Here is a 24,506-nt window from a genome sequence, read left to right as displayed (position 1 = left end):
CTGAAGCACCTTTGGCAGTGATTACAGCCTTGATTCTTCTTGGGTATGATGCTACAAGCTTGGCACACCTGTATTTGGGGAGTTTCTCCCAATCTTCTCAGCAGATTCTTTCAAGCTCTCAGGAGCGTCCCTGCACAGCTATTTTCAGGTCTCTCTAAAGATGTTCAATTGGGTTCATCTCTCAAGCTCTGTCAGGTTGGATGGGGAGCATCCCTGCACAGCTATTTTCTGTTCTCTCCAGAGATGTTCAATCGGGTTCAAATCCGGGCTCTGGCTGGGCCATTCAAGGACATTCAGAAACTTGTCCTGAAGCCACTCTTGCATTGTCTTGGCTGTGTGCTTAGGGTCGTTCTCCTGTTGGAAGGTGAACCTTCGCCCCAGTCTGAGGTCCCGAGTGCTGTGGAACAGGTTTTCATCAAGGATCTCTCTACTTTTCTCCGTTCATCTTTCCTTCGATCCTGACTAGTCTCCCAGTCCCTGCCGCTGAAAAACATCCACACAGCATGATGCTGCCACCACCATGCTTCACAGTAGGGATGGTGCCAGGTTTCCTTCAGACATGACGCTTGGCATTCAGGCCAAGACAGTATTTCAGTTTTTTATTTTTAATACATTTGCAAAAATGTCTAACAACCTCTTTTCACTTTGTCATTATGGGGTATTGTGTGCAGATTGCTGAGGATTTAAAAAAAAAAAAATTAGAATAAGGCTGCACATAACAAAATGTGGAAAAAGTCAAAGGGTCTGAATACTTCCAAAGGCACTGTATATGATATTTAATAGAAGTCTATGATTCATGTAGTCTGGGGACATTAATACTCAAAGTCTGCAGCTGATTCTGATCATCTTTATAAACTCTATCAGTAAACAAGTATCTTAATAGTTCCGCAGTTATCTGCTTAGCTTTGCGCATCATTTTTACAGGACAGAAGACTATTGAAAGTCTGCCATGGAGGCACTGATTTAATACTGCATATGATTGAGTCAGTCAAGATTGCACATTACATGTTCTAATTACCACAAACACAGTTTACTGTACCAGAGAACTTCTTCTGATGTAGTCTGCCTATAGACTTTTAACTGGAATATATCTGGGTGACTAGTAGTGTACAGTAATCTTATCTTCACAGATATGATATGCAATTGAGCTAATGGACAGGCTTGAATCAAGGTGCCAGTGAGATACAGGGTTGGGTAGGGACCCTTGGTCTATACTATGGGATCAGTGAAATTCATTTAGCAAAACGTGTTTCTATTGGGTTGGTTCATGCCACATTCTCAGGATTCCAACAAAGCGTGTCTCACTTTTGTGTCTTCTAGATGTTATTGAGTGGACAATTCATTTGAGAGAAAATGTCAAATTTACAGATAGTGGCACTTAAAACATGTAAAATAAAGAGGACAAGAACACATAAATCTAGACTTCTACACAATGTGTAGGCAAATTACACTATCTGTTTATGTAACTACAACGTAAAAATACATAGATTTAAGAGCAACGTAATGTTAGTCCTTCCACAAACTGTTTTCAACATCAATCTACAGCAAAAAGCTATAAATATGCAGAAAGTATAATATATGCCACTCACAAGACTGAATGAAAACGCTAAAGGGGTATCTGCAATGGCATTGTCTGCGAGCTCATAAATGTACAACTACTGACCCCTTGTGGCTCCATCTAGACACAGTCTAAATGCCTCAGTCCAGCCATTTGATATGTCATTAAATTTTTTCCAGAGTGTTTGAGAAAGTGCTGAAACTCAACACGTATTACTCTACAAATGAAATATTAAGTGTGAGAAGGCTACGTACTGCAGGCTTCATACTGTCTCCATTATTGTGTAATAGCTATGTAATTAGTATCAAGATCTTTAATCTTTGTTAGGTAGGCCTTTAAGCAGTGTTTCAGATCAATTTCGTTTTTTTTGCCAGAGAACTGGTTCCTTGAAAGAATGATATGAAGGTAAAATAGTGCCTTAAGTGTACAAGCATGTCAAGCAGAGATAGGCAATTTTGATGGGGGTGGGGGCCACAATAAAACGGAACTCATCATGAGGGGCCACAGTGGCTCGTGGGTCTGCAACTCTACACATTTTTGCGGTAGGGTGGAGGCAAAATGTTTGCCGTTTTTAATATGATAACTGATGATCAATGGGCCCCACCGGTCTGTAATTCGACCATGCTTACTACAAGTTCAGATAGCTGTCCGCTAGACTAATTTACCAATCTAAAAATAAATTGCTAATTGAGTGATTGCTGATGCACAATCAAATTTTGAATTGTGTATTCTATTATTTTAACTCTCAACAGTAAATTGAGACCCAGACTAAAGGTGGGCTGCCAGTTTCCCATCCCTGATGTAAAGCATGACCTGCACATGTAAAATATTAGTTGCACCTATACAATCTGTTTTGTAGTTGCAAAAAAAAACAATTTATTTTGAGAGTAAATGCAACAACACTTGCAAGCACATAACATGATGTGTGAATAAATACAACACTTGCAAACATGTCAGTTGATATGTGAATAAATTCAATAAGATTTTCAAGCATGCAGCTGAATTTGAGAATGAATGTTTACTAAATTTACTAAATTAAATTTACTGACTGGTGAATATTCCTCTGTGAATTCAAACTAAATTTGCTGATGTCGAATCTGTGCGCCCAGAGTTTTGGCACTAATTTAGCAATTAACCTCAGGCAAAAGTTTTGCAGTTGTAAAAACAAATTCTGCCACCAAGCAGCAGAGAAATATACAAGCTCTGTTGGACAGGGCTTTTTCTTCTGACCAATCAGGTGAGGTGTTGTCATTCTGGAACAAGCTCTCACGTTTCACAGGGTTCTGGTCTGGAAGCACACTTCCCACTGTGCTAAATATGGATCAAATTGTAAACATTTGTAGCTAGCTAAATGCTATTCAGAGAATTTGAAAGCTACAACAAGGCGTCGGTGTGAAGAAGATGAAGGGAATAATTAAAATGAGTGTTTCCACATAGCACAACCACTACAAAGCTAATGCTAGCTAGCTATCTAACTAGCCTCTTTTCTATTGACATTACATGGCTTGCTAACTAGTTAGCATTAGAGCTTTTCTGGTTAGCCTGTATCTAGTGGTTATTAAATTGTGTAACAGAGGAATAGATAAAGCTATGCACTTGTAATTTGGTTGAGACTAAAATTACTTTAGAAAATTATTTGCTCTATGTATATTTGATGTGAAGTTGGTTGGCTTTGATAGTTAGCAAGCTGAGATCTCTGCTCAAGTTGGCTAATGTTAGCTAGCTTGTGAATAATGTTTTGAGGAGAACAGGCTTGCTCCCTGTAGATTCAAGACAAGAAGGGATGGGGAAGAAGATTAAATGTGCAGTTGCTTCATCTGGCTGATGCAGTGTCCAGACAAAATGAGAGCTAACTGCTACAGAGATACGTAAAAGGTGAGATCTCTCAGATTCTATCTTGATTAGCTCGCTAAATGTCAATATCGAACCATGCTTTAACCTTTCTTGGGCAGGCGTTCTGCTAGCGGAACCCCTCGACAACATTCTGCTGAAAAGGCAGCGAGCGAAATTCAAAAATATTTTTTTGAAATATGTAACACACTAACAAGTCCAATACAGCAAATGAAAGAAACTTCTTGTTCATCTACCCATCGTGTCCGATTTCAAAAATGCTTTAAAGCTAAAGCACAGCATATGAATATGTTAGCTCACCGCCAAGTCAAAAAAACACAGCCATTTTTCCAGCCAAAGATAGAAGTCACAAAAAGCAGAAATATAGATAAAAATGTATCACTAACCTTTGATGATCTTCATCAGATGACACTCATAGGACATCATGTTACACAATACATGTATGTTTTGTTCGATAATGTGCATATTTATATCCAAAAATCTCAGTTTACATTGGCGCGTTACGTGCAGTAATGTTTTGATTCCAAAACATCTGGTGATTTTGCAGAAATACTCAAACATTGATAAAAGATACAAGTGTTATTCACAGAATTAAAGATAGACTTCTCCTTAATGCAACTGCCGTGTCAGATTTTTTTTTAAACTTTACGGAAAAAGCATAATCTGAGAACGGCGCTCAGAGCCCAATCCAGCCAGAGAAATATCCGCCATGTTGGAGTCAACAGAAGTTAGAAATAATACTATAAATATTCACTTACCTTTGATGATCTTCATAAGGCACTCCCAGGAATCCCAGTTTGACAGTAAATGACTGATTTGTTCCATAAAGTCAATAATTTATGTCCAAATAGCCACTTGTTGTTAGCGTCTTCAGCCCATCTTCATGAGGCGCAGGCACTTCATCCAGACAAAAAGTTCCATTACAGGTCATAGAAACAAGTCAAACGATGTATGGAATCAATCTTTAGAATGTTTTTAACATAAATCCTCAATAAGGTTCCAACCGGAGAATTCCAATGTCTGAAGAAAAGCATTGGAACGAGAGCTAACTCTCTCGTGACCACGCGTCATGAGACCAAGGCACTCTGCCAGACCACTGACTCAAACAGGTCTCATGAGTCCCTCCTTTATAGTAGAATCCTCAAACAAGTTTCTAAAGACGGTTGACATCTAGTGGAAGCCGTAGGAAGTGTAACTTGACTCCATAGACACTGTGTATTCGGTAGGCCAAGCTTTGAAAAACTACAAACCTCAGATTTCCCACTTCCTGGTTGGATTCTTCTCAGGTTTTCGCCTGCCATATGAGTTCTGTTATAGTCACAGACATCATTCAAACAGTTTTAGAAACTTCGGAGTGTTTTCTATCCAATACTAATAATATTATGCATATACAGTGCCTTGCGAAAGTATTCGGCCCCCTTGAACTTTGCGACCTTTTGCCACATTCCAGGCTTCAAACATAAAGATATAAAACTGTATTTTTTTGTGAAGAATCAACAACAAGTGGGACACAATCATGAAGTGGAATGACATTTATTGGATATTTCAAACTTTTTTAACAAATCAAAAACTGAAAAATTGGGCGTGCAAAATTATTCAGCCCCTTTACTTTCAGTGCAGCAAACTCTCTCCAGAAGTTCAGTGAGGATCTCTGAATGATCCAATGTTGACCTAAATGACTAATGATGATAAATACAATTCACCTGTGTGTAATCAAGTCTCCGTATAAATGCACCTGCACTGTGATAGTCTCAGAGGTCCGTTAAAAGCGCAGAGAGCATCATAAAGAACAAGGAACACACCAGGCAGGTCCGAGATACTGTTGTGAAGAAGTTTAAAGCCGGATTTGGATACAAAAAGATTTCCCAAGCTTTAAATATCCCAAGGAGCACTGTGCAAGCGATAATATTGAAATGGAAGGAGTATCAGACCACTGCAAATCTACCAAGACCTGGCAGTCCCTCTAAACTTTCAGATCATACAAGGAGAAGACTGATCAGAGATGCAGCCAAGAGGCCCATGATCACTCTGGATGAACTGCAGAGATCTACAGCTGAGGTGGGAGACTCTGTCCATAGGACAACAATCAGTCGTATATTGCACAAATCTGGCCTTTATGGAAGAGTGGCAAGAAGAAAGCCATTTCTTAAAGATATCCATAAAAAGTGTCGTTTAAAGTTTGCCACAAGCCACCTGGGAGACACACCAAACATGTGGAAGAAGGTGCTCTGGTCAGATGAAACCAAAATTGAACTTTTTGGCAACAATGCAAAACGTTATGTTTGGCGTAAAAGCAACACAGCTGAACACACCATCCCCACTGTCAAACATGGTGGTGGCAGCATCATGGTTTGGGCCTGCTTTTCTTCAGCAGGGACAGGGAAGATGGTTAAAATTGATGGGAAGATGGATGGAGCCAAATACAGGACCATTCTGGAAGAAAATCTGATCGAGTCTGCAAAAGACCTGAGACTGGGACGGAGATTTGTCTTCCAACAAGACAATGATCCAAAACATAAAGCAAAATCTACAATGGAATGGTTCAAAAATAAACATATCCAGGTGTTAGAATGGCCAAGTCAAAGTCCAGACCTGAATCCAATCGAGAATCTGTGGAAAGAACTGAAAACTGCTGTTCACAAATGCTCTCCATCCAACCTCACTGAGTTCGAGCTGTTTTGCAAGGAGGAATGGGAAAAAATGTCAGTCTCTCGATGTGCAAAACTGATAGACATACCCCAAGCGACTTACAGCTGTAATCGCAGCAAAAGGTGGCGCTACAAAGTATTAACTTAAGGGGGCTGAATAATTTTGCACGCCCAATTTTTCAGTTTTTGATTTGTTAAAAAAGTTTGAAATATCCAATAAATGTCGTTCCACTTCATGATTGTGTCCCACTTGTTGTTGATTCTTCACAAAAAAATACAGTTTTATATCTTTATGTTTGAAGCCTGAAATGTGGCAAAAGGTCGCAAAGTTCAAGGGGGCCGAATACTTTCACAAGGCACTGTATTAGCATCTGGGACTCTGGGCACGCTATTCATCCAAAAGTGAAAATGCTGCCCCCTAAAGGTTTTAAACTACAGATTTAAGGGCATTGAAGAACTTTTTTACATAATGGCAAAATGCAGTAAAGAGGAGAAAACCATTGTAAATGTATTATCTCTGTATTAGTATTACCCACATCAGCCCATTAAACACAACAGGTGTTTCATCTCCACTCTAGGATGATTTTAACAGCACTTCAGGAGCACACAACTAAAATATCCCATCAATATTTTCTTTTTTTTTTTTTTTTTTTTGTTGAATTATAGCCCTTTTTCTCCCCAATTTCGTGGTATCCAATTGTTGTAGTAGCTACTATCTTGTCTCATCGCTACAACTCCCGTACGGGCTCGGGAGAGACGAAGGTTGAAAGTCATGCGTCCTCCGATACACAACCAACCAAGCCGCTGCTTCTTTAACACAGCGCACATCCAACCCGGAAGCCAGCCGCACCAATGCGCCGGAGGAAACACCGTGCACCTGGCCACCTTGGCTAGCGTACACTGCGCCCAGCCCGCCACAGGAGTCGCTGGTGCGCGATGAGACAAGGACACCCCTACCGACCAAGCCCTCCCTAACCCGGGCTCCCGGTCGCGGCCGGTTACGACAGAGCCTGGGCGCGAACCCAGGACTCTGATGGCACAGCTGGCGCTGCAGTACAGCGCCCTTAACCACTGCGCCACCCGGGAGGCCTCCCATCAATATTTTCAACTGTCTCAGCTCGCTATTACAGCACCACACATTTCCATTTCTTAAAGGCAGATAAAATTCCTATTGAGACGAGTGGCTGGAAACGGCCGATGACTCTGCCAAAAGCTCCAGCACTGTTCGTTAAGATGAAATGTGTCTGAGCGCCTCTACTTAAACCTGTTAGAGAGTCTAGCCTTGCGTAGTGTGGAACTGTTGTTGACTCCCTTGTGAAGAGGAAGAAAATGAGCACCATGATCATGGTAAAGTAGAGGATGGTAGTGGTTGCAGCTTGGAGAAGTAGTGCAAGTCGTAAACAAACAGGTTGACTGCCATGAATAGCCTGATCAGGAAGGAATGCCACCACCAGTGAGTCCTATACAAAACATAAGCCACTCTTTAGGTTCGGCTCAATACATTTTTTGACACTGTAGTGACATCTAAGTGCTTGGATCGATGAGCAGAGATAAATTAAGTCATATGAGAAAGAAACATTTGCATCATTTAGAATGTTTTCATGAAACTAAAATAGATTTACTGTTGACACAAAGACTTCACTTTTGGTAGCTAAACATAATGGCACAGATAATCTGGCAAACTGGAAACGTTAGGATTCCGTTTTACAAATATTACATAATGCATTTACATACAAAGAGAGAGAGAGAGCACAGTATACCATTATTGTGATGCCAGATCCATATATGCATGGCTCCACCCACCTCTGCACACGAGAGGAAGTAGCACAGCAGGATGACAGCCTTGGAGCAGGTGATGAGGAAAATGATGAACACCAGGAACAGGAACCCAAACATGTAGTACATCTGGTGAGATAAAATGTTGAGAAAATACTCAACAATAAATCAAATTCAGTCTCCTTGCTTTTGACATGGGTTCAAATAAAGTATTAGTTATTTACGTATTTGGTAATGTGTAATTAACATTTACAATCTAATAATCAATGAATTACTTGTTTCTTTATGAATCATTATACAAGCACCACTAGGCTAATTCAGGCTCATGGTTGAGTTGCAGACTTGACCCTTGTTCTTACCAGATCCTGTTGATGAAGAAGAGCTGGATGAAGATGCAGCCGAAGGGCTGGATTCCCCCATGATGATTCCGGGCATGGCCTTGATGAAGACGGAATGTTCATAGATCTGCCGAGTGATCTTGTTGGTTCGCAATGGCTGCTCAATCGCCTGTATCACAGAGAATAGCATACTTTGAAGAATCTCAAATATAAAATATATTTTGATTTGTTTAACACATTTTTGGTTACTACATGATTCCATATGAGTTAGTTCATAGTGTTGATGTCTTCACTATTATTATACAATGTAGAAAATAGTAGAAATAAAGAAAAATCCTGGAATGAGTAGGTGTGTCAACTTTTGACTGGTACTGCACAATACCCTTGGTGGCATGTCTGGTGGGTTACGTGTGTGTGTCACTGCTATGTCTAAGTTGACTATGAAAACAATTTGGAATTTCCAACACTGTTCCAAAGTTTGGTGTCACTTAGAAATGCCCTTGTTTTTGAAATAAGATATTTAATGGAATATCTACATAGGCATACAGAGGCCCATTATCAGCAACCATCACTCCTGTGTTTCAATGGCACGGTGTGTTAGCTAATCCAATTTCATAATTTTAAAAGGCTTATTGATCATTCGAAAGCCCTTTTGCCATTATGTTAGCACAGCTGAAAACTGTTGTTCTGATTAAAGAAGCAATAAAACTGGCCTTCTTTAGACTAGTTGAGTATCTGGAGCATCAGCATGTGTGTGTTTGATTACAGGCTCAAAATGGCCAGAAACAAATAACTTTCTTCTGAAACTCATCAGTCTATTGTTGTTCAGAGAAATTAAGGCTATGTGAGAAATTCCCAAGAATTTGAAGATCTTGTACAACTCTGTGTACTACTCTCTTCACAGAACAGCGCAAACTGGTTCTAACCAGAGTGGGAGGCCCTGGTGCACAAATGAGCAAGAGGACAAGTACATTAAAGTGTCAAGTTTGAGAAACAGACGCCTCCCAAGTCCTCAACTGGCAGCTTCATTAAATAGAACCCACAAAACACCAGTCTCAATGTCAACAGTGAAGAGGCGACTCCGGGATGCTGGCCTTCTAGGCAGAGTTCCTCTGTCCAGTGTCTGTGTTCTTTTGCCCATCTCAATATTTTATTTTTATTGGCAAGTCTGAGATATGGCCTTTTCTTTGCAACTCTGCCTAGAAGGCCAGCATCCCGGAGTCGCCTCTTCAATGATGATGTTGAGACTGGTGTTTTACGGGTACTATTTAATGAAGCTGCGCACAGATTCAACATCGGCTAATGTAGTTTTAATTCACAGAAGAATATTCACCATTCGCAAGTTTAGTAAATGAGTTGCATTAGTTTTCAAATTTAGTTCCATGCTTGCAAATGTTATTTAATTTATTTGCATGTGAACCTGCATGTTTGCAAGTGTTCTTGCATTTATTCTCAAAATAAGTTAAATGTTTGCAAATATTTTTTTGCAACTACAAAACTGATTATATAGGTGCAACTCATATGTTACATGTGCAAATCATACTTTACATGCTTGTACACTTAAGGCACTATTTTACCTTCATAAATAAATAGTGTTTGAATTTTCACAGAAAAGGGGGTATGGTTCTGTCCCATGGAGATAGTTAGAGGATGCAACATTGTATCTGTCCCATTATGGCTTCAGCAGAGCATGGGCAGCTCCATTGCTATAGATTTTGAAGTAGTCCAATTTCTTCTACTACTTCTATGAGTTGGAGTGTGTTGTTTGAACATGTATAAAGCAAAGGTTGGTGATTTACTGCCACCTGTAGTTATGGAATGTTTGCTCACGAGGATAATTCATTGGCTGATCCCGCTTGATGACCTGGATGAAATGACATGATCGTTCCTTAGCCCACAGGAAGTTCCACCCAGCTGACTACTTCAAAATGGTGAAAGTCCTCAATGGACTAAAATTGTATTTTGGGCACTAGAGTCCACTATCTACTGTATCTATATGTTCTGTCCATAGCTATTCGCATTTCTGACAACTAAAAAAAACAAGAAAACGGATGAACATGCGTATTTTAAATGTTACGCATATGCGTAATTGTTTCAGTTGGTTCACACCTCTCTGTTTGTCGTCCCCGAGCCAAGCTGTATGTTTTTACCCTTTATCTCTATGCACATATTCTGCGCAGAAGGTATACCAGTGACATCCGAGAAAGACTGACACGGGATCACCAATCATTTCCTTGACTGGGAATGACGTCCCTCCAGTACATTCCAGTTATATTTAGAGCCTATATATAGTGGAGGCGCCCCCTATCCGTTATTGTTCCAGCTTCACTGGGAAGCCGACCATTTATTCCCAGAGATAGGTCTTGAAATATTGATGCTTGGTAGAATAATTAAATTGACACTGCCATAATGATCGATTTATATATATAAATTGTTTAAATATGCCTATTTATGTAATTCCAAATTATTTGAACGCATATGTATGTATACGCCCTATTTCAGTCCTCTCTTGGAAAAACACATCGACTCAAGAACGTTTCAAAACACAATCTGCCAACACGCACCCACCAGAACAATACATTGAGGTAAAGTAGAAGTGCATTGAGTGGAGAACAGGGGGAGAGCGTCTTTATATTGCGACACTAGTATAGCGATATCACACCGAAACCAGTTGAAATCCCCTGCTTTCTAAGTAAGTGAGCTGTATGTACTAGGCTACTCTGTACCCGGTATCCGCCCATATTCGCGCTAAGGCCAAACTCAGCTGAATCGACAGTAGCAGGCCAAGCGCTGGATCAAATGTAAAATTCAATTGATTAATTTCCTTACTTTCGTCTGCTTTTTCAAATAAGTTTAATCTACATAAATGGGGCCGTTTCATTGTGAAGTAGGAAATGTAGAGATCGTGTGAAAAGGGAGGATTATCTGCTTGACTTGTTATTTGGTCGCAACTTCGGACGCGGAACTCCATACGCTAAAGGTAAAACAATTTACAAGATCGCTACATTTGTATCAATTTACACAATGGATACAGGGGTGACATTGTATCCCTTCGCCGGTAACTTCATTTTATGTTGGGTCTGTATTGATTTCATAATTTGCTGGACATTTGCAGCTAAAGTATAGTTGTTTATGCAAACTACGCCCAATTGTTAACCTAATGTCTGAAGTGCAGACCTATGCGGTATTTATGGCGGCTTCAAACTCAACTCGCCCATGAACGCTGCAGGTTCTACGGTGTTTACACATAGCGTTCAATCCATTGTGCCACCAGATAACGTTCGTGTTAAATAAATTCGCACACGGCTAATCTAGTTAACTAATACTTGCGGGGATCTGCATAATCTAGGCTACTCTATCCATGTGGAACTACTCCAGTTATTGTAGGCTACAGCCAGTCACCCTGAGGGTGTATCGATAAGGGTGTTTTGTTCTCCTCATTTCACGTATAGAGTATTTTACTAATGACTAGTAGTAGGCCTACACTTTACAATGGAAGATACTGCTGTCATTAGGCATTGGTTGACTGCCAATGAAAATGGTTGAAATGATCACTTTGTCTATCATCAGATTGTGAATAAGTAAACTGCATAAAATGGACACTGTTTGATTTTTTTTTTTATAGGGGACTATTTGTCTACTCTTTCACAATACTTTACCACAATATTGCCATGTATTTTACTGTAACTTGTAATTGATCTGAAACCAGAACTCGGGGAGAGTGCTTGATTGGACATTACAACCTTGTTGATGACTGGTAATGCAGCTGACTGTACAGGTGTCAGGACTAGCCAATCATGAACACGCTTTCGATTTCCTGCAGGATGTGAGGATATGAAAGGGTTCTCAATATTGTACTAACAGAGCAAGCGTTGTGGCCAAGTTATTAAACCTACTGTACAATAATTTTGTCAGTGGTAGAATCTGAAAGTCGTGATTCATCTGTATTTACCTTATCCACACTGTAGGCAATAGTTTCTGGTGATGACGGTGATTATTAGGCCTATAATGTCATATTCAATAGAAATAGTAGGCATAAGTGCTATACTTAAGCAATAAGGCCAGAGGGGGTGTGGTATATGGCCAATATACCACGGCTAAGGGAACTTCTTGTGCGTAATGCAGAGTGCCTGGATGCAGCCCTTAGCCATGGTATATTGGCCATATACTACAAACCCCCGAGGTGCCTTATTAGTATTATAAACTGTTTACCAACATAGTTACAGCAGTAAAAATAAACGTTTTGTCATACCCATGGAATACTGTTTGATATACCACAGATTTCAGCCAATCTGCATTCAGGGCTCGAACCATCCAGTTTATAATGCTCCTTTTGTTTCATGCATTTTCAGAGGGAGTACATCAATAGGTGTAGAACTCCAGGCTGATCATTTCAAGGGGCGTATGAAAAGTGTGATGAAACACTAACTTTGTTAGTAAATTTATACCTCAGTTGGGTGAAGACATGGGTGAGGTCTTCTTTTTGTTTGTATTGACAATACAAGATTCTCAGAAAACTGACCTCAGTATTATACCTAGCAGGCTATGTTTTTGAACAGGGAAACTGTAGGGACAGTTGTTGTTCACATACCGTCTGCAGAGCAGTGTGTGCTTCCTAGTTGTTTGTCAATTTTGGGACCATTATGTAACATCATAGATCTGTGTCTACTGCCTGAGGCCAGATCCCATTGTGTAGCTGTCACTCGCAACTATCTTTTGAACGTGTGTTGTTACAGTTAGAGAGACATTTCAGTTGGAGGATCATTTAGTAGCAACATTTGTGGGTATGATATTTGGGGGAATTGTAAACAGCAATCTTCTGTTCAAACAATGTTAAATAATGATGACAAGTCATTATTTAATCAGGGGGAACAGTGATTGTGCCAATTCAAAGTAATATAATAGTCAACAGACCTGATAGGGCAGGCAGCTTATATATATCTTTCCAGAATTCCAGTCTCTTTCATAGTTTTCCATATCTTCTCCTTGTTGATAATCCCATTTAAGAATGATAGTAGAGTATAATATCAAATGTTATTGGTCACATACACATGGTTAGCAGATGTTAATGCGAGTGTAGCGAAATGCTTGTGCTTCTAGTTCCGACTATGCCGTAATATCTAGCAAGTAATCTAACATTCACAACAACTACCTTATACACAGAAATGTAAAGGGCCGAATAAGAATAGGTACATATAAATATATCGGTGAGCGATGGCGTGCGGCATAATATAATAATATATACACTCATCCCATTTTCTGTAAAATTGCAGGATGAAATTGGATAGAATGTAAACATTCTTGTATCCACAGAGATCTGTTATTGTATACATTCCCTACAGCTCTGGAGAACATAGGAGAGAAATTGTGCAAATGAAATGCAATCTGGAGACATTCGGGACAAAATACAATTTTGTATTTGCACTTAAGTTTAGTTTAAGGGAATTAATACAACTTGACCAGATGGCTATGGAGAAGGGGGGAGAAATTCTTCATATCCTCAGCTTCATTCTCACTATGTGTGTGTAGGGTTGGAACATTTCAGAAACTTTCCAGAAATGTCCAGGTTTTGGAGATCCCAGTTGAAGGATTGTTGTGTCGATAGTTAGTGTGTAGCTCACAAAAGGTTTTATATATTCACTGACCTTATTTCTGTGTGCTTTCTCTCCCACAGGTGAAGGATGACAGAATACAAGCTGGTGGTGGTGGGGGCAGGAGGTGTGGGCAAGAGCGCGCTCACCATCCAGCTCATTCAGAACCACTTTGTGGATGAATATGACCCCACCATTGAGGTAATAAGTAGTTTCAGTACACCCTTGTCTCTTACTTCAGCAAGGCATGCCTGGGAATCGGGAGACAAAAATCTTTTAGAAATAAAGTTGTGTAAAACAGGTTTCGATCATTTCTGATCATTTTCTGTTATTTGAATGCATGAATATTATAATATCATAAACATGGTGTCTTTCAGTCAGTTTAATTTTGTTGGTTGATGAAAGATTACTATGTGATTAAATGCTTTAGTAGTTTCACATGTCAGATATTATTACTCAATTATACTTTCTGAAAGCTATCAATTTTATGACTGCTTGAAGATTGAGTGCATTTTTCCCTTGGTGCACATACAGTCGCTCTTAGTCATCCCATCCATTCTCTCTGATTCTAATATTATTGAATTTCCTCAGCGACTTTATTAGATGAGCATTCTATGACCATATAGTTAGGTCTAGACATTCTGATTCCTAGTCAGGTAGACTGGACACCTATGAATATGTGATCATTCATAAGTGTCCAGTCTACCTGATTACCGCTAAGGTGCCCCTCCTGACCCAACCCATCCCTCGCTTTCTCTCTCCCTCCTTCAGGACTCGTACAGGAAGCAGGTGGTGATTGATGGGGAGACATGTCTGCTGGACATCCTGGACACTGCAGGTCAGGAGGAGTACAGCGCCATGAGGGACCAATACATGAGGACAGGGGAGGGCTTCCTCTGTGTCTTCGCCATCAACAACACCAAGTCCTTTGAGGACATCCACCACTATAGGTGAGCTAGACTCTTCCCTTGTAGAGTACATCCACCACTATAGATGAGCTAGACTCTTCCCTTGTAGAGGACATCCACCACTATAGGTGAGCTAGACTCTTCCCTTGTAGAGGACATCCACCACTATAGGTGAGCCAGACTCTTCCCTTGTAGAGGACATCCACCACTATAGGTTGAGCCAGTCTCTTCCCTTGTAGATGACATCCACCACTACAGGTGAGCCAGACTCTTCCCTTGTAGAGGACATCCACCACTATAGGTTGAGCCAGTCTCTTCCCTTGTAGATGACATCCACCACTACAGGTGAGCCAGACTCTTCCCTTGTAGAGGACATCCACCACTATAGATGAGCTAGACTCTTCCCTTGTAGAGGACATCCACCACTATAGGTGAGCTAGACTCTTCCCTTGTAGAGGACATCCACCACTATAGGTGAGCCAGACTCTTCCCTTGTAGAGGACATCCACCACTATAGGTTGAGCCAGTCTCTTCCCTTGTAGATGACATCCACCACTACAGGTGAGCCAGACTCTTCCCTTGTAGAGGACATCCACCACTATAGATGAGCTAGACTCTTCCCTTGTAGAGGACATCCACCACTATAGGTTGAGCCAGACTCTTCCCTTGTAGAGGACATCCACCACTATAGGTTGAGCCAGACTCTTCCCTTGTAGAGGACATCCACCACTATAGATTGAGCCATACTCTTCCCTTGTAGAGGACATCCACCACTATAAATTGAGCCAGACTCTTCCCTTGTAGAGGACATCCACCACTATAGATTGAGCCAGACTCTTCCCTTGTAGAGGACATCCACCAATATAGGTTGAGCCAGACTCTTCCCTTGTGGAGGACATCCACCAATATAGGTTGAGCTAACTTCTGCTGCTATACAGGACATCCGAAGTACTGCTGCCAAGTGCACTAATGGCGGAAAGCCAGACTATAGTTGTAACATCTGTGATGCAGTTTCCAAGCAGACACGGTTCTGCAAACTCTATCCCCTTAACTATGTGTCAATGCCAACAGCACTTTATACTTGTAAATACAACCCACTCTTTAAAAAACTTTACCCAGATTGTGTGTGAAATCAATAACCCCAAAAAACGAGTAAATTCCCTACTTACTTTGGACAACCAAAGCATTACACTGTTGTTTAACCCTTGCCTTCCCTGTCGTCTTTGCTCTCCAGAGAGCAGATCAAGCGGGTGAAAGACTCAGAAGACGTGCCAATGGTGCTGGTGGGGAACAAGTGTGACCTGCCGTCCCGGACGGTGGACACCAAACAGGCTCAGGACTTAGCGCGCAGCTACGGCATCCCCTTCATTGAGACCTCGGCCAAAACGAGACAGGTGAGAGACCGAGACAACAGGCCGTAGTGGACATAACCATGGCACAAATAGCAACCATGGCCATGGTTTTTAACATGACGGCCATTGATTGGCTAGCCTGAAAATCCAGACTGAATTCAGTGAAGTGAAATGTAGCGTTATTCAGTCTGGATTCCAAGGATACTTTAGCTCTGCTACATATCCAGTTTAAGACGGATTTGGGACAGATTTACTAAGCGTTACCTGGTATAACTTTGCACCTTTTATTAAATCAAGCCCATGTAATAGTGAAGGGTTGCTTGTAGCTTTGAGTGTATTTCCTGGTGTGAAAACAGAAACCATTTAACAATGTTCTCCACAGATCAATTTTCATTATTGTGGCAAGATTACTTCTTACCAGCTGTGTCAGGTGTCCTAGCAATGGCTTTTTACAATCATGGCCACTTCAATCTCACAAAATCCTGTGATCCTCTTATGACTCCGAAGGTACTTTTTGATTTCTGTTGGTGTCAGTGTCTATGTGCTCGGTTTCTAAATGGTGCTTGGAAATATATCAGGTTTCCACTGCAAAGTCCCCTTGCTTATATAATTATTGATATATGAGTAATTGTTCTATCTGTGCATGCCCCTCTGTCATGGTAATGTGGGAAGTCTTCAAAACGGATCTGGCAATCAACAAATCTGTACATTTCTCACTGAATCGTCACCAAAGAGGGGAATTTATCAGTAATGGTTTTGTGGCGGAGTAATAATCATGCTTGATGGACAGTGGGATGGGTGTGATCCTGTGCTGCATCGTGTTTGTGGTTGGTGGTGTGTGTGTCGGGATGCTTTGCGTGGCTGGCTGGCACTGTGATATATTTGGCAGTCGGTGAGGTGAACCTTCTGCTCTCTTTGCATCGGTCCAATCACAACTCTTTCTGGGGACACAGGGGACACTGATTGGTCTCTTCCAGCTCTCTTCTCCATTTTCATTGGTCGATTCGACCAGCTATCTGGTGTTGCCCTTGTACTGAATAATACACACACCACTTTTCACACCTTTTACAATGACACTTAGTATAATGTTTGTACCTGTCATGCCCCTGTGAAGTTAAATTACTACAATGTTTTGAAGTCTAAAACGATGACCGTAGATTTATACATCAGCTCCATACACATCTATATGTACACTTGTCTTAGTCTTGCATCCCAAATGTTTAAAAGAAATAGAAGCTCCATGCACAGTGGTGCGACTTTTTCAACGTGCTGGTTATGGCAAGGACAACCGAGTATCCAATAAAAACTGCTCAGTGAGTGTCCACATAGTTATCCCTATATTCCCTAACACTGAGGGAGTCCACACAGTTATCCCTATATTCTCAAACACTGAGGGAGTCCACATAGTTATCCCTATATTCCCTAACACTGAGGGAGTCCACACAGTTATCCCTATATTCTCAAACACTGAGGGAGTCCACATAGTTATCCCTATATTCCCTAACACTGAGGGAGTCCATAGTTATCCCTATATTCCCTAACCCTGAGGGAGTCCATAGTTATCCCTATATTCCCTAACACTGAGGGAGTCCATAGTTATCCCTATATTCCCTAACACTGAGGGAGTCCATAGTTATCCCTATATTCCCTAACACTGAGGGAGTCCACATAGTTATCCCTATATTCTCAAACACTGAGGGAGTCCACATAGTTATCCCTATATTCCCTAACACTGAGGGAGTCCATAGTTATCCTTATATTCCCTAACGCTGAGGGAGTCCATAGTTATCCTTATATTCCCTAACGCTGAGGGAGTCCACATAGTTATCCCTATATTCCCTAACGCTGAGGGAGTCCACATAGTTATCCCTATATTCCCTAACGCTGAGGGAGTCCACATAGTTATCCCTATATTCCCTAACGCTGAGGGAGTCCACATAGTTATCCCTATATTCCCTAATGCTGAGGGAGTCCACATAGTTATCCCTATATTCCCTAACGCTGAGGGAGTCCACATAGTTATCCCTATATTCCCTAACGCTGAGGGAGTCCACATAGTTATCCCTATATTCCCTAACGCTGAGGGAGTCCACATAGTTATCCCTATATTCCCTAACACTGAGGGAGTCCACATAGTTATCCATATATTTCCTAACACTGAGGGAGTCCACATAGTTATCCATATATTCTTTAACTGAGGAGAGCTGTGTTTCGCACTGCAGAGAGTGGAGGATGCCTTTTACAGTCTGGTACGGGAGATCAGGCTGTACCGGTTGAAAAAGCTCAGCAAGGAAGAAAAGACCCCGCGCTGCGTCAAGCTTAAAAAGTGTGTTGTGATGTGAAAGGGGTAAGTGTGTCGCGGCCGTGCTCCCTCCCGTCCATCGAGTGTGCGTGTGGGAGGGTGTTGTACGCGTGGTCCCGAGCAGGGAAAGTAGTGCTGCTTGCACCTTGGTGGGCGGGATCCATTCCTGTCTAAACTAACCTCCTGGGATCTGCTGGGCTGTGGGATCTCCTTGAAACCAGGCATCCATGTTGGTTTCTACTCCTGTGGTATCTCTGTCTCTATGTGTTTATACTATCATGGAGTGCTGATCATTCTGTAGTCTGCTCAAATGAGATCTGATCTGTGTGATTAATGGAGATTGTGATCATCTGGGCTGAAATTAAGTGTTGAAATGATGACCCAAGGAAGTGTGATTACTAAGAGGACAACACAGAGGTGTTCCACTGAAACTCAAGTCCTGGGCCAACTGTGAGTCATCCATGTTGTTATGGCACAGATACTCCCTTTGTGTCTCTCTCTTGTTCTTTCTCTCAATCTCTCTGTCGCAATCTGAAATGACCACCCATTGCATCAGGAAGGAAACCAATGTCGTGCTCAGCGAATGACAAAGACCTGGTTATTTTTTGTCTCATTGTGGCACCATTGATTGTGTCTGTGCTCTCTGCTGGGCCAGCTGATGCTGCGAATCACCCTTCCAACGAATCCATACACAATTAACACATTTGTAACATACTATTAGTGCACACCAAAATGCTATCCTATTCCCTATAGTCAAAAGTAGTGCACTATATTGTGAAATAGGGGAGCCATTTCAAACGCCCCCTTTACATTTGCATCTGACCCAGCTTTCATGTTAGTCACAGATGAGAACATCCATGTTTTTGAGAAGTTTTCAAAATGAACCGTAACTTATCTTTTTCTTTTCCCCAGGGTGTCGATGATGCCTTTTACACATTAGTGCGGGAAATCCGAAAACACAAAGAGAAGATGAGCAAGGAGGGCAAGAAGAAGAAAAAGAAGTCCAAGGCAAAGTGTATACTCATGTGAATAATGACCCCCCCCCCTTTTCAAGATAGAAAAAATGTGTTCAAACTGTTTAATACATTTTTGTACATTACACTAAATTATTAGCCTCTTATCTAAGTAACCACAACACCGAATATCGAAATGAACCCCTTTTTGTCTGCCCTCATTTTTTTTGCTAATTTGAAACTAAGCTTTACTTCGTTTTTAGTGCCAGTTGCCCAGAAGTGTTGGTCCAATAGGTTGATTATCAATTAGGAGTGGTACACTGTAGGGACATTTTGGACAATAGAAAAACCAAGCCTAAAAAGCGTATTTTCCCTCTGCTAGTAGAGCATTAGCAGAAGAGGTTGTTGTAGTACATGCTTCTAATGGGGGAGAGTTGAATTCCATCCGTAGTGCCTAAAAGCCTGTTTTTAGCATGGGCAACGCCATTGAGGACTTTCACAATTTTTAAGTAGTCAACTGGGGACTTACTATGGGTTATGGAAGGATCACATGATTCCATCTGGGTCATCAGGAGGGATCAGCCAATTAATTCTACTTGTGAGCAAACATTTCATAACTGCAGGTGGCAGTAAATTGTCTTTATACCTGTTCAAAAAGCACACTCCAGGTGGCACTATGCACCCTTTCAGTTTGTCAACTCGCAGTAGTAGAAGAAGAAAATTGACCACTTCAAAATGGAAATGGCCTCAATGACGCTGCCCATGCTCACAGACGCCATAATGGGAAAGATGCAATGCTGCGATTTCTATCTAAGTTTATGATTCCATTCGATACCATAGGACCCTCAAATTCAACTCTGGACCTCAAAGCCAGTTCCACTGCATTTTTTTCATTGGTTCCCTCTAGTCAGGGACTGATTTAGACCTGTGACACCGGGTGTGTGTGCAATTATCAGGTAGAACAGAAAATCAGCAGGCTCCAGACCTTGTAGGAGTTGAGTACCCCTGCCATAGGACAAGGAGTAACAACCGGGAGGCACGACCAACACTTGATTAGGGGAAATTAGAAATGTCCTGGCCGCTGTGTGTAATAATGCCCATCCTCCTACATTAGACTCCTAGATATGATTCAATAATATCATGCAGTTCTTTTAGCATGCATATGAACTTTACTACTGTACCTAGTTTAAAAAAAAAATGGTTACCCATTTAATTCACTTGTAATCTGTTAATGCTTTTTTTTGTAATTGGTGAGCAGTGATTTCCTGCCTACAGGAGAGACTTTCCTTTTTGCATGCAATGTGTTCTTACGGGGAATGGCACTGTGATGCTCATACTGTATGATACTGATACAGTCTCTAGGGCCAGGAACAAGGAGCTCTGTTCCAGTTGGGGGACACAGGTTTTTATAGTGTTTCGGGACTTGAGTCAATCCATATTCACCAAACCTGATCTGATCTTTTGGGTAGAAACCAGTTGTTGAGTGGTGGGAAACCTCAACAACTGAATTGCTCCAGGTGGCAGGTTTGAAGCATAATATATTTTTATATAAAGAGAGGCATCAGAACCGCAAGATTCTGCCAGTGATTTTGAAAAGGACATGCAGCTAATGTTGTGTTGCTCAGTGGCACTGCATGTTGCTTAAAACCCATCACAAGCCAGTGTCTCCTGTAGTTATTTTATCATTAGATTTGATATTCCCTGCTCATTACGAATGTCCTAGAAGATGAGTTAATTGTTCCTGAAGAGACCTTGTTTAAGCTATGAACTTCCCTCTTATCCTCAGGATTGGTGTATTTTGCGTCATGTTTTGTGTTTTTTGAAGGTAGTTCACTGGAGTAACACATTTGACCTCAGCTAATTGAGCCAGCAAATCAAGATCTGGGCTTCCTTGTTACAGTTTAGCATCTGAAGTGTTGAGTGCAAAAAAAAAATTGCATGCCTAAATCAAACCTAAACTTTAAACTAAGTCATCTAATGTCGACTACGTAGATGTGTTCTTCAGGTGAACTATCTTCTTAAAGAATAGTGACTCATTGTCTTCAGATGCAGGACATAAAGCACCCCAACAGATCCTAACAGAATATGCCTTGCACATTTCCCCAATCCTTTGTTTTGTATTTATGGCTGCCATAAACTTACTCTCTTTTTTTGGATTGGCTAGATTAGGCAAAACAAATCTTAAAGGCCTTGTTTTGTCCTACCACTTATTATTATTATTATTTTTTACTTCTACAAAAGATGCATCCTAATAGTAATGGTGTCATGATAAGGGTGTTCAAAAAATGTATTGTTTATATGAATTTTTCTAAATCACCTTTGGGTGTTTTTTGGAGTTTGGGTGGGAAGGTGTTGAGGGTTTTTCTGTGCTGGCTTTCAAGTGAAATGACTCGTACAGTCCAATAATTTTTGTCACGTTTATCTTTCACAGGTTGTTGCATCCAAGTGATGTAGTAACTGGAACTGATGTCTGCAAATGAGGCAATAATTGCCATTTTAAATGAGTTTTTTAGAGAAAAAAGTCAATTGATAACACGGAATATTTGCTTTTAAGGGTCAATGCATATTTCACCACCTTATTACTAGTTTTTGACCTTGGGGCTTCTTACACATTGCCTTTTGTGCTGCCATCGTGCTTCAGTCAGACAGCATAGGCTTCTCTGTCACGTCTGTTCAAGAGCTACAAACTCGGTGCTGTTTGAGAGGAACAAGATTCTAAATTGAAACATAATATACAATATGTTTACACAACCACCCTAAGAACCCAAACCTGATTATTTCTTTCTATATCCAATCCAATTCAATTTTATTCTGACTGTCCACACAGTTTTACATGTGACCCATATCAGATTTGCACATTCACACTGATGTAGCACACAGATGCAATGCTCGTTTCCTGCCTCTGTTCCTTTCCATTTCGGGTGCTTCTTATGTGCATAAAAACGCTTCAGAAGAAAATAATCTGATCCGAGCATCCAGACATAGGTCGCACATAGAGGATCGGGTTTGTATCAGGGTTATGATCTACATATGGAGGTGGTATAAATCAAAAGTCCAAAGATCAGATTCCATGTGTTTTTTTGCTGTTTACACAGGGAAAATATCAGATGGGTATCAGATATGCAATTAATTGGCAATAGATCTGAATTGGCTGCCTGTGTAAGTGCAGCCTTAGTTCTTAGGATTTGTCTTTTTTGACCCACTTTGATTAAATCCCTTTTGTTACTAAAGTTAGATATTAACTGCTAATGCATTTTTGATTATGGGAGCCCATTTGTTAAAAATACTGTATCAAGAAAAGTAACTATAGCGAAATGTGTTGAAATGTTCCTCCTCCCTTTTATTATGTGCCAATGGCTGATTTCTGAGAAAAAAATGTATAATTTATACCTGGATCGTATTTTAACAACCTATTGTCATACTGAAAGGTGCATATTTTGTAAATTGTGCTTCATTTTGTTGGTGTCTCTAAATGAATGTTGCTTTAATGGAGTTTTCACTACTCCTCTCTGTTTGTGTATGATGGGACTCGGGAGAGTGACTGGGTCCAGGTCTAGGGGAGAGTGACTGGGTCCAGGTCTAGGGGAGAGTGACTGGGTCCAGGTCTAGGGGAGAGTGACTGGGTCCAGGTCTAGGGGAGAGTGACTGGGTCCAGGTCTAGGGGAGAGTGACTGGGTCCAGGTCTAGGGGAGAGTGACTGGGTCCAGGTCTAGGGGAGAGTGACTGGGTCCAGGTCTAGGGGAGAGTGACTGGGTCTAGGGGAGAGTGACTGGGTCCAGGTCTAGGGGAGAGTGACTGGGTCCAGGTCTAGGGGAGTGAATGAATGACCACTGTTGAACACGTCAGTAGAGATCTCTCTTTGGGAAGTGTGTAGCATGGTGATCTGATCACAGATCCATTTTTTCCATGAATCTCACCACTCCTATTTAATGTGTAATAAAGAAATGAGGAATTGGCTCTGTCTCCTCATCTTTGCTCATGTTTGTGCCCCAGGAATTCTAGGGTTATTTTGGTGCTGTCTGCCAGTTCATAGTGGGCCTATCTGAAGTCATACTTCCGCTCATATATTCCCTGGTGGAGGCTTCCATGAGTGCTGTTCTATTGTTATTTATGAACATGAGGGAGCTGTAGGTGGAGATGCGTGATCATGCCTCATGTTTGGACAGAAGCACAGCACTCTCAGACACCTAGTTTATTACTATTTATTATGGATCCCCATTAGCTGTTGCCAAGGCAGCAGATACTCTTCCTGGGGTCCAGAAAAATTCAAGCAGTTATACAATTTAAAAACATTATAGTACATTCACAACAGATTTCCAAACACATTAAGTGTGTGCCCTCAGGCCCCTACTCTACTACCACATATCTACAACACAAAATCCATTGGTACGTGTGTATAGTTTATCATGCTGGCTGAGAGATTAGGTAGATTAACATATTACCAAAAATGTATAACATGAAGATGCATGTGTGGATGACAGTAGATTAACAGTATCATTGATGAATAGTTGTTTAGGGTTGTAGTCTTGAAGTTCAACCAGACGGTGCGTCATGTCATGAGTTTGGCCAGCATTGGTCACTGTTTTCTCACGCTGTTGTGTCTGACTGAGGCTAACAGCCAGAGCATCAAGTGTAACCAGGGAATGGAGCCCCTAGACTGAGACAGCCATCTGCATATTGCACATGCTATAATCAGGGTTGGATAGGTTACTTTCTAAATGTAATCCGTTACAGTTACCGGTCCAAAATTGTAATCAGTAACGTAACTTTTGGATTACCTGCCATATGCTGCATTTGCTATAGGCCTATTGTTAAGGTTTTTGTTGGTGACACTTTGATATCTTGATAATCCACAGATGAAACAATAACAAAATGGTCACCCCACCTCTGTTTTGGTAAAAAGCTGAGGGATGGGCCTGGAGAAATGTAACCCCTCTCAAATGAATAGACAGAGCTATGGATGCATGTTTTAACCATGTTATGAGGCTATACAGTGTTTGTTTACATTTACAATGTTTACAATAACTGGAGAAAAATAAGCTTATGTTTTGGGTTCTCATGTGTGCCCAGCAACAGCCCCAAAACATCACTGCTCTAGAGGAGATCTGCATGGAGGAATGGGCCAAAATACCAGCAACAGTGTGTGAAAACCTTGTGAAGACTTACAGGAAACGTTTGACCTCTGTCATTGCCAACAAAGGGTATATAACAAAGTATTGAGATAAACTT

General features: G+C 41.1%; 1 protein-coding gene across 8 annotated transcripts; it reads left to right on the top strand.

Moving 5' to 3' along the window:
- Nucleotides 1-10,480: 10,480 nt before the first annotated feature.
- On the top strand, nucleotides 10,481-23,233 carry LOC110497629 (GTPase KRas). Of its 8 annotated transcripts, XM_036956515.1 has the most exons (7): nucleotides 10,850-11,151; nucleotides 13,846-13,963; nucleotides 14,534-14,695; nucleotides 15,477-15,493; nucleotides 15,905-16,064; nucleotides 18,245-18,369; nucleotides 19,237-19,367. In XM_036956515.1, exons 2-6 carry the CDS (start codon nucleotides 13,853-13,855, stop codon nucleotides 18,362-18,364), a joined length of 570 nt encoding a protein of 189 aa, XP_036812410.1. In that variant the 5' UTR covers nucleotides 10,850-11,151; nucleotides 13,846-13,852; the 3' UTR covers nucleotides 18,365-18,369; nucleotides 19,237-19,367. The 8 variants fall into 8 exon arrangements, 6 of the variants coding, with proteins under 6 accessions (XP_021429562.1, XP_021429570.1, XP_036812410.1 ...); XM_021573887.2 differs by lacking the exons at nucleotides 10,850-11,151; nucleotides 15,477-15,493 and adding an exon at nucleotides 10,481-10,756 and having other exon boundaries at nucleotides 14,534-14,712; XM_021573895.2 differs by lacking the exon at nucleotides 15,477-15,493 and having other exon boundaries at nucleotides 10,784-10,863; nucleotides 14,534-14,712.
- The last annotated feature ends 1,273 nt before the right edge of the window (nucleotides 23,234-24,506 follow it).

This window comes from Oncorhynchus mykiss, chromosome 2 (genome assembly GCF_013265735.2).
Source record: "Oncorhynchus mykiss isolate Arlee chromosome 2, USDA_OmykA_1.1, whole genome shotgun sequence".
NCBI lineage: Eukaryota > Metazoa > Chordata > Actinopteri > Salmoniformes > Salmonidae > Oncorhynchus > Oncorhynchus mykiss.
The sequence above is the reverse complement of the archived record's forward strand: the minus strand, read 5'-3'. Positions and strand labels throughout refer to the sequence as shown.

Bases quoted from the DNA above. Each gene is read 5' to 3' on its own strand.
- LOC110497629 (XM_021573887.2), top strand. From the start codon at position 13,853: ATGACAGAATACAAGCTGGTGGTGGTGGGGGCAGGAGGTGTGGGCAAG. The intron at 14,713-15,904 runs GTGAGCTAGACT...TTTGCTCTCCAG, and splicing joins GAGGACATCCACCACTATAG to AGAGCAGATCAAGCGGGTGA. The intron at 16,065-18,244 runs GTGAGAGACCGA...TTCGCACTGCAG, and splicing joins CCTCGGCCAAAACGAGACAG to AGAGTGGAGGATGCCTTTTA.